Source organism: Hippoglossus hippoglossus, chromosome 2 (genome assembly GCF_009819705.1).
Source record: "Hippoglossus hippoglossus isolate fHipHip1 chromosome 2, fHipHip1.pri, whole genome shotgun sequence".
In the NCBI taxonomy this organism is placed as follows: domain Eukaryota; kingdom Metazoa; phylum Chordata; class Actinopteri; order Pleuronectiformes; family Pleuronectidae; genus Hippoglossus; species Hippoglossus hippoglossus.
This window is the reverse complement of record NC_047152.1, coordinates 8,587,265-8,599,410: the sequence shown is the minus strand read 5'-3', so window position 1 is coordinate 8,599,410 and position 12,146 is coordinate 8,587,265. Positions and strand designations below refer to the sequence as shown.

Here is a 12,146-nt window from a genome sequence, read left to right as displayed (position 1 = left end):
TTTGTCAGATTTGAACCAAGAATCTTCTGCTATCAAGACCTGTAGCCTTTCCTCTACACCACAGGAGGATGATGGCTTTGATTTAACGGACGTTCTATATGAATAGTGCTCAATCATTGACAGTTTGATGCTTGTTTCTATAAACCAAATTAAAACCAAACTATTATCCTCTAGTTTTAATCCTTAAATCTAAAGTAGGATGATGTAAACTCATTATATTTGATCTTCAGGCGTGTTTCCACTCTGTAAACTCTTTGCATTGGGTACGAAGAACAATAAGTGAACATTCGAAGCATATGAGCCATTCTATCTGACAATCTATATGTCATCAAACTACTAGATATTATACTATATATACAAACTATGTATTGAATCCTATCACATCCCATTCATCTGTGTAAACACATGGCTCACGTTCAGCTGGTGATGCTGTGAGGGTCTCGGCAGGTTAAAATGTTTGCTCCTGCGAGGTGAGTGGCCTGTTGGGCAGCATAAACCGACAGGACACTTACCCTCAAACAAAAGACTCTGACCCCGAGTTCCAGCCCAACTCTGTTTGATAAGAGCACCTGAATCTCTGCCAAGGCACACAGTGTTGTCCTGTGCTGCCACAACTACAACAAACTGGGAGACAGCGGACCGGAGGCTTGTCTATCAACCCATGATCATTTTCAATCAGGGATAGGAAGGAGAGTTTTCTCATGTGGGTAAATGTACCATAGTAATACCCTCTGACGTGGAATTTGAATTTTGACAAAATATTCTGCTTTTGGACATCGTAGATGAGTCACCATGCCGACTGGATCAGTGAAACTGCAAAGCATTAAGAGACTGGGACAGGAAAACCACAGCTATGAGGGCTCAGATGACGGTAAACCACTTTTGATGTTCTATGCAGAGTAAATGCCTCATTATTTTCCAATAGATTATCTGATGATGATAAAATTATATAAAACTATTTTAAATTGCATTCAGATAGAATATAGATAATCATTTTAAAGATTTAAATTCTTGCGTTGCAGAGCCAGCGGACTCCTACATGTAAGTAAAGTCATTTATATGTTAATGTCATTATTAGAGAGATTGTTTAAAGGTCTATAAATGATGGGCTACACATGCAACACTTATTGTTTAGTTTGGTGGACAGTGTTTGAATAGCCATAGTCAAGGTTGCTCAACGTGTAGCTGCTATATGAAGAGAGCTGGAAAATAAGAGACCCAGCAAGGCCTCAGACACAATAAGGGTCATTAACCCCGTTTACCAGGAATCTAAGTTTCAGATACTAGAAAGGGAAATCTATACATTATCTCTGTCCTGTGCAGGCAGCTTTTAAAATATATATATATATATATATATGTGATTGTTTATTGTTTTTTATTGTTTAGCAGTTATTTGCTTATTTAAAAAGAATTCCCCAAATATAATGAGTTTTTTCTAATTAAATTATGACTTTATCCTCGAAAAAATAATGACTTTTTCCCCCACATTAAATCACAACTTTATTTTTGTAATGTTATATATTTTACGACCTATATCCAGAAATCTCATAATAGTTTATTTATCCAATATGGTCATAAACAAAGTGAGAAAAAATTCCTGGATCTTCCCCTGAATCGGAATTTTTTTTTCCCTAACACAACCTTCCACCTTCCAAGTTTCATGGTAATACGTCCAGTAGATTTTGTGTAATATTATGTAAAAACAAATATTATGCTGTGTGGCGCGGAGGTAAAAAAACATCTTCACCAATTTGACCTCCAGGACCAGAAAGCTGCAAATTCAGAAAATGCAACCTAATGTGTAAAAACAAACCAAATCCAGAACACAACAGAGCGACGTACATTGTGTGTTTTCTGTTTTCTCAATTTTGAACTTCTTCTCCAGGTCCCAGAGCCACTGCACCGTGAAAAGTTGATGTATTAAAAATAGTTAATTGCATTTTCTAAAGAAGTTGTCTTGATTGAATTGTTTATTAATCATGAGCAGCAGGGATTCACAATACACCCTGATTTGCATCATGCATTAAATAATCAAGCATGTATTCTGCAGCCTCCTACACTGAGAATATGTGTTGCAGCTCTCATTTGTGTTCTTTTCTCTTCTATGCAGGACTATGACATCCTCCAAGAAGGATGAGAAGTAAGTAAATTACAGCAGCTGAGTCTCTGGATACTTTATTTGATCTCATGTGTAATCTTGATATTCTCTTTCGATCACAGAGCTCAGGGAAACACAGAACAACCAGCCATACGGGTCGGCTTCTTCCAGCTGGTAAAACACTTGTTTCCCTCAGAATCTGACACTTGTCATCACTGAGTGTTCCGTCCTCCTCATGTCGTGTCCCGTGTGTGTCCAGTTCCGCTTCTCCTCGTGCAGAGAGGTGATCATGATGGTGATAGGCAGTGTGTGTGCGGTGCTGCACGGCTCGGCCCAGCCGCTCATGCTGCTGGTGTTCGGCCTGCTCACAGACACCTTCATCGAGTACGACATTGAGCTCAATGAGCTGAGCGACGTCAGGAAGGAGTGCGTGAACAACACCATCCAGTGGAAGAACAACTACACTGCAGCGCTCAACCAGTCGGCCTGGAGCCTCAACTCAACGTGGGAGATGCTCGTTCCGCTGAAGGGCCTGACGTGTGGGTGAGGAATGCAATAATAATAATAATAATAATAATAATCATGATAATACTCACTCTCATCAAATAACTATAAGTAATAGCAAAAAGAAAAGTTCGTTTTGAGAGATGATTTAAAAACGGCCAGTGAAGTAGATGTGTTTAATCATTTTAAAGTCCTAAGGCAGTCGTTATTTACTGTATGTGTGTGGACTTTCAGGGTTCTGGACATCGAATATGAAATGACCAAATTTTCCCTGTACTACGTTGGAATTGCATTAGCTGTTTTCCTGCTGGGATACTTTCAGGTTAGTGATTTTGTCGTGTTCTTTTATCCTTAGGTATGAGAAGAGTCAGTCTTATTCTGGTTCAAAAAGTATTTATTCAGAAGCAATGAAAAGGTACAGCATAGCCATGTGCACATAGCTATGGGCATCCAATACACAGCCTCGGCTTTCTAGTAGCACGGGGTAGTCAAGAGTCGCGCCGAACGGACGGCGGGTGCAATATTTATAATAGTAGGTAGAACTTCATTGGTCAATAACGAGGGGGAGTCACCGTGGCTAGTGCACAGGCTGGTCCCAGCCTCTAGGCACTGGAATCCGCCAATGATGAGGAGCCGCTCCCAGTTTCGCCCCTCCTCTGACCGTAGCTGGGAAAATCTTCACATTCTGACAGTGTTTGGTTTCATGCTTTACAGACAGGCCTTCAGCTGAAGCCTTGTTGGTCTTCAGTATTTTTGCAGATAACAAGCATTATCAGACAGGTGCGAGACTGAACTGCGATGTGACGCACACACACACACACTAACCAACTTCAAGATTAAAACCAGCCAGCAACGGCTACTAAAAGTCACTATGTGAAGGCCACACATTCTCCCACATATTCAGCCCAAACTGCCCCTGCCCCCACCCCTGTCTAACATACTGCATTTGTTTAGAGTTCAGTTTCATTGCCATCTTCACAGACACACACACACATTAATTCTTTCTGTTAAGGTACAAACATGGTGCGCGTAAAATTGATCCTTTTCGGGGCTATAGTGTCTAATTATATTATTAAAATCCTAACAGTTCACACGTCTGTCATCTTCTCATCCACCGATTCAATCAGCGTGAGAAATCCTCCTCCTGCTCCTTTTTCTCTCATTAACTTACTTTTCTGTCACTGTCAACTTGAATCTATAATATTCTCAAAACTACATGTACTTAATTCTATTGTACATCACAGCCTGTATTATCTATAGCGTCCTTCCCCCTCTACCCCTCGCCTGAATGTTCCACACATGTTTCCGTGGGAGGCAAACTCAATAAAAGGCCTGATCCATGTATACGCGTCTCTTTTCCACGGACAGATCTCGCTGTGGGTGAGGGCCGCCGCCCGGCAGGTTCAGCTCATCAGGAAAATGTACTTCAGCAAAGTGATGAGGATGGAGATCGGCTGGTTCGACTGCACCTCTGTTGGAGAACTCAACACTCGCATGTCAGAGTGAGTGGAGGAGTGACTCCTGTCAGGTGCTTTGTGGGGTGGAGTGGGTTGTCTTGTCTTACAGTCGTCATATCTGTGTTCCAGTGATATCAACAAGATCAACGATGCCATCGCGGATCAAGTTGCCATTTTTCTGCAGCGCTTCACCACCTTTGTGTGCGGCTTCTGCATCGGCTTCGTGAAAGGATGGAAGTTGACGCTTGTCATCGTCGCGGCGAGTCCACTTATCGGTATCGGAGCTGGTTTCATGGCTCTGGTGAGACTTTTATTTCTCGTCTGCCCTGACTTCCCCTGGAGCCTCGTTTCTCCTCCAGTAACTTTGCATCACCTTTTCTTCTGAGTCCAGTTCGTGGCTAAACTAACCGGGAAGGAGCTGCAGGCCTACGCTAAAGCCGGAGCCGTTGCTGATGAGGTCCTCTCCTCCATCAGGACTGTGTCTGCTTTTGGTGGAGAAATAAAAGAAGTGCAAAGGTAAAGAATGCAACATGAATGCACGACCCAATTTGAACCTTCTATTAGCAGAGCTGAGCCAGAGCTCGTCTTTTCCTCCACAGGTATGACAGGAACTTGATCTCTGCACAGCGCTGGGGCATCAGGAAGGGTCTGATCATGGGCTTCTTCACTGGATACATGTGGCTGATCATCTTCCTGTGCTACGCTCTGGCCTTCTGGTACGGCTCCAGTCTGGTGGTGGACACCGCGGAGTACACACCAGGAACACTACTGCAGGTATCACGTCTACAGCGATGCAAATAAACGGGAAAACAACATCTTTCAGAACGTCTGTCGGCACAACACCTGGAACCAACATCACTGCTTTTTAAATGGTTCCATTCCAGGTGTTCTTTGGTGTCTTGATCGCTGCGATGAATTTGGGGCAGGCCTCCCCGTGTCTGGAGGCGTTTGCTTCAGGCCGCGGCGCCGCCACCATCATCTTTGAGACCATCGAAAGAGTGAGAGAGTTGATGATAACAAGGAACTGTGTTTTCAAAGGGAAACCATAGCCTCTTATTGACACGTCTTCCTTTTAAAACACCAGGAGCCGGAGATCGACTGTTTATCCGAGGCTGGATATAAGCTTGACAGGGTCAAGGGAGACATCGAGTTTCACAATGTGACCTTCCACTATCCATCCAGACCGGAAGTGAAGGTACGTGAGTGCTTCTACGTCAAACCATATTCCTGAAAAGAGTTTCTGAATTTATGTCCCTTGTACTCAGACCCTGGACCAGCTCAGCGTTGCAGTGAAATCAGGGGAGACCACAGCCTTCGTGGGCCCGAGCGGAGCCGGGAAGAGCACCGCCATCCAGCTCTTCCAGCGCTTCTACGACCCCAAGGAGGGCATGGTGAGCACAGCTACAAAAAGAACACGTGGCACTCACACATGTAATACACTGATTCAGGTCCCTTTCGTCAAATTACCCACGAGACACTGCAGCTGCCTCCTCCTTCCTTTTAAGCCTGATTCTGCTGGTTTCAGAAATAACCATCCCCTCAGGGCTGCAGAGGAACATGATAATACGTTTCATTATTAAGCCAATGGGTCCTAACTGCCTGCTGGAATTACAGGTCTATACTTTCTTATTCCTTCCTTCTTCTCCAGAAGGAAATAGACTCTAACAACCTCATCATTTGGAGCACATTATTGCAGCAAAGTGGTTTTAATAGCGTCATCCATCAATTTCATCCAAACCAGCTGCTCTCTGTGTCCTCAGGTCACCCTGGATGGTCATGACATCAGAGGGCTGAACATCCAATGGCTGCGCTCGCTGATTGGCATCGTGGAGCAGGAGCCAGTGCTGTTCGCCACCACCATCGCTGAGAACATACGCTACGGGCGACCCGGCGTCTCCATGGAGGACATCGTCGCCGCCGCCAAGGAGGCCAACGCCTACAACTTCATCCAGGACCTGCCACAGGTGGACTGGATCCAGCAAATAGAAGGTTTCAGATTCTCAAGTGTAGAAAAAGCACGAGCACCAATTCTGTTTTCAATTTGACAGAAATTCAACACCTTGGTCGGGGAGGGTGGCGGTCAGATGAGCGGAGGGCAGAAGCAGCGTATCGCCATCGCTCGAGCGCTGGTCAGGAATCCTCGTATCCTGCTGCTGGACATGGCGACCTCTGCCCTTGACAACGAGAGCGAGGCCATAGTCCAAGAGGCGCTGGATAAAGTAAGTGGGACTTGTCTATGTGCTGAAATAACCATGAACAGATATATTTCAGCACCAAGAGACATAATATGAAAACTCTACCCTCCGAAAGGGATAAAATATCAAGAAAGCTCTTTTAACATTTAAATTTCATGTGTTTTTAAGGATTTCAGATCTCAATCCTTTTTATATCTGTAACACACTGGTGTAAATCTGCAGGTACGCTTGGGCCGCACCACAATCTCCATCGCTCACCGTCTCTCCACCATCAAGAACGCTGACGTGATCGTCGGCTTCGAGCACGGCCGGGCGGTGGAGAGGGGCAAGCACAGCGAACTGCTGGAGAGGAAGGGCGTCTACTTCATGCTGGTGACGCTGCAGAGTCAAGGAGACAAGGCCCTGAACGAGAAGGCTCGACAATGTGGGTGCACCTTTGACGCCATGACAGATCTTTAATATGTAAACTATCTGATTGTGATCAACACGCTGTGTTGGCTTCTTTCAGTGGCCGAGAAGGAAGAAGAGCCGGTGAAGCAGAATCTGTCCAGAGCCGGAAGCTACCGAGCCAGTTTGAGGTATCACACAGTTCCAGTCACTTCATTACTCGCTCACTTGTGAATAATATCCACTTCCTGACTGAGCATTTAAATTGGATCATTACAGTCGGAAATGAAGCGAAATCTTAATTTACTTAATCGCCTTCTTACATTTATTCCGAGCGACTTAAAAAGTGGCAGCAAGTGCTAGAGGATCAACGACAGTGTGCTATTCCTTCCATCACAGATCCTCCATCCGCCAGCGGTCCAGATCCCAGCTGTCCAACCTGATCCCGGACTCTTCAGCGTCCATGGTTGGAGAGCTGGGGCCCAGAGCCTACGCTGTCTCACAGGCCGACACATCCAAGGTGTGTGAGAGGGAGCACTTCTGCATTTGATTCTACGTGTTGGCAGTTTTTGCCTATACGTGCCTGCTGACGTGTATTTGAACCCTCAGGACGACATCCCAGAGGACGAGGAGGAGGAACTTGTGGAGCCGGCTCCGGTCGCCAGGATCCTGAAGTACAACACCCCCGAGTGGCCCTACATGCTCTTTGGGTCCTTTGGAGCCGCGATAAACGGAGGAGTCAACCCCGTCTACTCTCTGCTGTTCAGTCAAATCCTGGCTGTAAGGTTCAATTCACCTTCATCAAAAATAAAGTTCATTTGAGCACGGAGGTCCACGTTCACATGTTTTTGTTTGTGTGTGCAGACGTTCTCAGTAACAGATCCTGTGGCTCAGCGGAAGGAGATCGATAGTATCTGCATGTTCTTCGTCATGGTCGGCGTGGTCTCCTTCTTCACCCAGATGCTGCAGGTAGTGTAGCAGTTTGGCTCAAATTAAAACCCTGTTTGGGTGCTGGTGCCGCTCCGACACCCCTATGTGACGTCTTGTCTCCAGGGTTATGCCTTCTCCAAGTCCGGGGAGCTGCTCACCCGCAGGTTGCGGCGGCTCGGCTTTCACGCCATGCTGGGCCAAGAGATCGGCTGGTTCGACGATCACAGGAACAGCCCCGGAGCTCTGACCACACGCCTGGCGACGGACGCCTCGCAGGTTCAAGGGGTGTGTTACAGCCTCAGTAAAAAGAAGAAGATGACATAATAAGAATAAGATGACATTTTGTAAGCATGATCCTCGTTTCCCTTTCGATTCGCTCTCAGGCCACGGGGTCGCAGATCGGAATGATCGTCAACTCCCTGACCAACATCGGCGTGGCCGTCATCATGTCCTTCTACTTCAGCTGGAAGCTCACGATGCTCATCCTCTGCTTCCTGCCGTTCATCGCTCTGTCGGGCGGCTTCCAGGCGAAGATGCTGACGGGATTCGCCAAGCAGGACAAGGAGGCCATGGAGGCCGCTGGACGGGTCAGATATCATTGTTCATACCGTACAGCTCCTCTTGTCCTGACATATTTATCAACCCCTCAACTGCAATGTTCAGATCGGGAGTGACGGCGTCAGGCTCGATTCCTGCGGGGGTCACCTACGTTTTAAAATGCAGTCACGGTACCGAGAGGCCAAGCTGATAAAAACCTCCGGACAATTCAGTGAGAGGCAGGAAGTTCAAATCAAAGTAAAAGTATTTAAAAGTTAATTTACAGTGAACTTCCTCCACACTATCTTCATTCCCCCAGTGCAGTAAACCCCACCCATTCAAATTAAGTGGATCGGATGAAAGTTTAATGATCCCCGTGGGGGGCAGGGGAGATTGGCTCACTGCAGCAGCATAAAACAGGAAATAGATAAGAGCGCAGCAAAGGATTTATCTGCATCCGATCCTTCTTTACACATTAAACACACCTATTTAATCTGGTTTCTGGGATTAACGCCACTTTTTCTTATTACAGATTTCTGGTGAGGCCCTAAACAACATCCGCACCATCGCCGGTCTGGGAAAGGAGCAGAGTTTCGTGGACATGTACGAGGCCCAACTGGACGGTCCGTTCCAAGCGGCCCTGAAGAAGGCGAACGTGTACGGAGCCTGCTACGGTTTCGCCCAGTGCGTCATCTTCTTGACCAACTCGGCCTCCTACAGGTTCGGAGGTTACCTGGTGCGACAGGAGGGGCTTCACTTCAGCCTGGTGTTCAGGTGAGAGGAGCCAAGACGAGGCCGTGTCTCATTACTGCTGCTGTTTATATCATTGGGTCCCAATATGGCTGCTGCAGCAAGATGATTTAACTATTTAATTAATTTGTATGGAAGCTTACTGCTGCTACACTAAAGGAAAAGGTTAAAACATATAACTTCGTGATAAGTTATTGTCAAAACATGAAACTTTTCTTGTTATATAAATATATAAATTGTGAAAAGTTTGATCAGGTTATATAATATGATCCCTTTTTACTTTTTCTCGGTTCAGGGTTATTTGTACATTAATTCTTATTGTAGAATAAGAGTGGTCTGGTCATGAGGCTGGAGATTGACATGAAAAATAAAAGTTTGTTTAATCAATCACCTTTAAATCTGTAGATGATAAGTAACCAACTCTCCTGTCGTGGTGGAAGAGACGTCACTGTGTGTTGTCTTTGTGGCAGGGTCATCTCTGCCATCGTCACCAGCGGCACCGCCCTCGGTAAAGCCTCCTCCTACACCCCCGACTACGCCAAGGCCAAGATCTCCGCCGCACGTTTCTTCAAGCTGCTGGACCGGGTGCCTCAGATCAGCGTCTACAGCGACAAGGGGGATAAATGGGTATGAGGGCGTACGCTCTGCTGCATGTTACACACAGAGTGCTGCCTGTTCCTGCCATGATAGAGTCAGATGGGAATCCAGATGGAAAAGTCAGATTTATTATTCCTTCTTTGCTTTGCTTGTTAATTTTGAATCAGCCATGAAAGAGATGAGTCGATGGACGGAGAAAGAAAAGAAGGATTCTTTTATCATATATGGTTCATTAGAAGAATAATTATTTCCTGAAAATTGCTGCACAATAATAATAATCAGCATAAATGAAATGAAACCCTTTGATACCAGTGTTATTGTAGAGTCTGATCCTGCCTGTTGTGGACAGGAGGTGGCGCCCTAACACACAGAAACCTGCTGTAACCTCCCTTCCTGCCTCCATCCATCTTGTTTCCAGGACAACTTCCAAGGGAACCTTGAATTCATCGACTGCAAGTTCACTTACCCCACCAGGCCGGACATCCAGGTCCTGAACGGGCTGAACGTGTCGGTGAGGCCCGGCCAGACGTTGGCCTTTGTGGGCAGCAGCGGCTGCGGGAAGAGCACCAGCATCCAGCTGCTGGAGAGGTTCTATGATCCTGACCACGGCCGAGTGGTGAGGAGGACATGTTGAAATCATACTTGTGTTGCGTTGCCATGACACTTTATATTTGCTGTTTTTCTAGCGAAAGGGAGGTCAAATCTTAAAGTTTTAAACTGTGACATCTTGCAGGTGATTGGCTCAAGACGAGTGTGTCAGGATGTGATTGGATGAAAAGAGATAACGACTTCCTGACTGAACTTTCACTTAGTTTTTCAGCATTGGAAGAATCTAATGAATTCTTTGCATATTTGAACAAGGACACGTGTGAGTGGGAGTTGTGCCTTGAAAGCAGCCAGGATTGGATTGTCACTGCAGATGCTGACCTTTTTTCAAAATGTCAGACGTCTCATTTTGAAATGAAAGTCATTTCTTCTTTCATCTGGGACTTACCAGTTCAAAGTGAAATCTGTCATTTGTCAAAGTCCAGGAATAATCACTTACATCTGACATCCGGTGACTGAAGAATCACTTTAAATCATTTATCAGTCAGACGTTCACGCTGACTTTGGGCTGTATTTGAAAAAAGAAGACGCTCAGGAGGGAGGTTTGCCTTCGTGCCAGCAGGGGAGCACTGCCAAAACTCAAACAGAGTTAATGGAGATGGAAGTGGTTTGGAAACACAGACCTGATTCTCTGTCTGAGATTTAAAAAGGACAGAATCACCTCTGCGTAGTTAGAAGGGAAATGACAGAGGAGTTGGTCGTATGAAAGCTCATTAAGTGGATTGTATTTCCCCGTCTTTGATTATTATATTGCTTTTTCCTAATGGTGACATGCAGTTGATTGATGGCCACGACTCCACTGGCGTCAACGTGCCCTTCCTGCGCTCCAAGATCGGCATCGTGTCCCAGGAGCCCATCCTGTTCGACTGCAGCATCGCCGAGAACATCAAGTACGGCGACAACTCCCGGGAGATCAGCCCCAATGACGTCATCTCCGCCGCCAAGAAGGCCCAGCTGCACAACTTCGTCATGGCGCTGCCTGAGGTACCTTGAGCACTTCCTGGACACTTTTCTTACGAAGTAAGACAAAGGTCAAACACTTAAACACATGACCTCATACGTAAGTCAGGTAGATTTTCATCATTCAACAGCTCCCATGATCCCACAGTGCTTCACAACATCGTCCAACTAGGTTTGATTGATAAGAACGATTCCTTGGAGTTTGTGACAAAAGCCTCAAGACAAATGATGCTATGTAATTGTGGATGTGTCTCATCGTAATACACATTTCATCATATATCTTGTTCCCTGCCTCAGAAATACGACACCAACGTGGGTGCCCAGGGTTCCCAGTTGTCCCGTGGTCAGAAGCAACGCATCGCCATCGCCAGGGCGATTATACGCGACCCCAAGATCCTGCTCCTGGACGAGGCCACCTCCGCGCTGGACACGGAAAGCGAGAAGGTGCGCTTGGATAAACCGAACCACATCTTTGGCTCCACACGCTTCACATCGCTGCACGGTGCAGCTGCTTGATATTCTCGGGGCAAAGAGAGCAGCCAGTTAATTATTATTATCATTACCGTCATTATCATTCATCATCTCTATTATTAACAGCAGCAGCTCACAGTTCATGCCAGCCCTCCAGTCGAGCCCCTTTAAGATGAATATGGTCTGTGGGCTGTGCAGTAGCTGCTCCAGCTCAAAAACACTGAGGAGCAAAGAGGCCTCTGCGGCGCTGATGCACTGGAACATTCTAATGATAGTAATCAACGCATGATTGTGAAATTGCTATAATTGTGCGGCCTGTGTGTTTGTGTGCTGTCAGGGGGAACTGATGGTAGCTGCTGTGTGTGTGTGCAGAGTGTGTGCACGCTGCCTCACGTGTGCTCTCTCACGTCTGTTGCAGATCGTGCAGGAAGCGCTGGACAAAGCCAGAGAGGGCCGGACGTGCATCGTCATCGCCCACCGCCTGTCCACCATCCAGAACTCTGACATCATCGCCGTCATGTCCCGGGGCTACGTGATCGAGAAAGGGACGCACAACCAGCTCATGGTCCTGAAGGGAGCGTACTACAAGCTGGTTACCACGGGAGCACCAATCAGCTAACCGCTCGGGGACCAGTGTCCAATCAGCCGAGGCGA

General features: G+C 46.4%; 1 protein-coding gene and 1 long non-coding RNA gene across 4 annotated transcripts in view; one reads left to right on the top strand and one right to left on the bottom strand.

Moving 5' to 3' along the window:
- LOC117775158 overlaps positions 1-12,146 on the bottom strand; it is a 366,941-nt gene that overhangs the window by 2,640 nt on the left and 352,155 nt on the right. The window lies entirely within an intron of this gene.
- On the top strand, positions 571-12,141 carry LOC117773958 (bile salt export pump-like). 3 transcript variants are annotated; one of them, XM_034605910.1, is made up of 29 exons: positions 571-703; positions 783-871; positions 1,023-1,041; positions 2,111-2,140; positions 2,221-2,272; positions 2,358-2,641; positions 2,837-2,924; positions 3,971-4,104; positions 4,189-4,360; positions 4,451-4,575; positions 4,659-4,833; positions 4,944-5,057; positions 5,144-5,254; positions 5,325-5,450; positions 5,820-6,023; positions 6,108-6,278; positions 6,477-6,678; positions 6,763-6,832; positions 7,041-7,161; positions 7,251-7,421; positions 7,506-7,610; positions 7,695-7,856; positions 7,955-8,158; positions 8,641-8,882; positions 9,329-9,485; positions 9,874-10,071; positions 10,839-11,045; positions 11,319-11,465; positions 11,911-12,141. In XM_034605910.1, exons 2-29 carry the CDS (start codon positions 793-795, stop codon positions 12,109-12,111), a joined length of 4,071 nt encoding a protein of 1,356 aa, XP_034461801.1. In that variant the 5' UTR covers positions 571-703; positions 783-792; the 3' UTR covers positions 12,112-12,141. The 3 variants fall into 3 exon arrangements, 1 of the variants encoding a protein (XP_034461801.1); XR_004615999.1 differs by lacking the exon at positions 11,911-12,141 and having other exon boundaries at positions 10,839-11,107; positions 11,291-11,406; XR_004616001.1 differs by lacking the exons at positions 9,329-9,485; positions 9,874-10,071; positions 10,839-11,045; positions 11,319-11,465; positions 11,911-12,141 and adding an exon at positions 9,209-9,318 and having other exon boundaries at positions 8,641-8,971.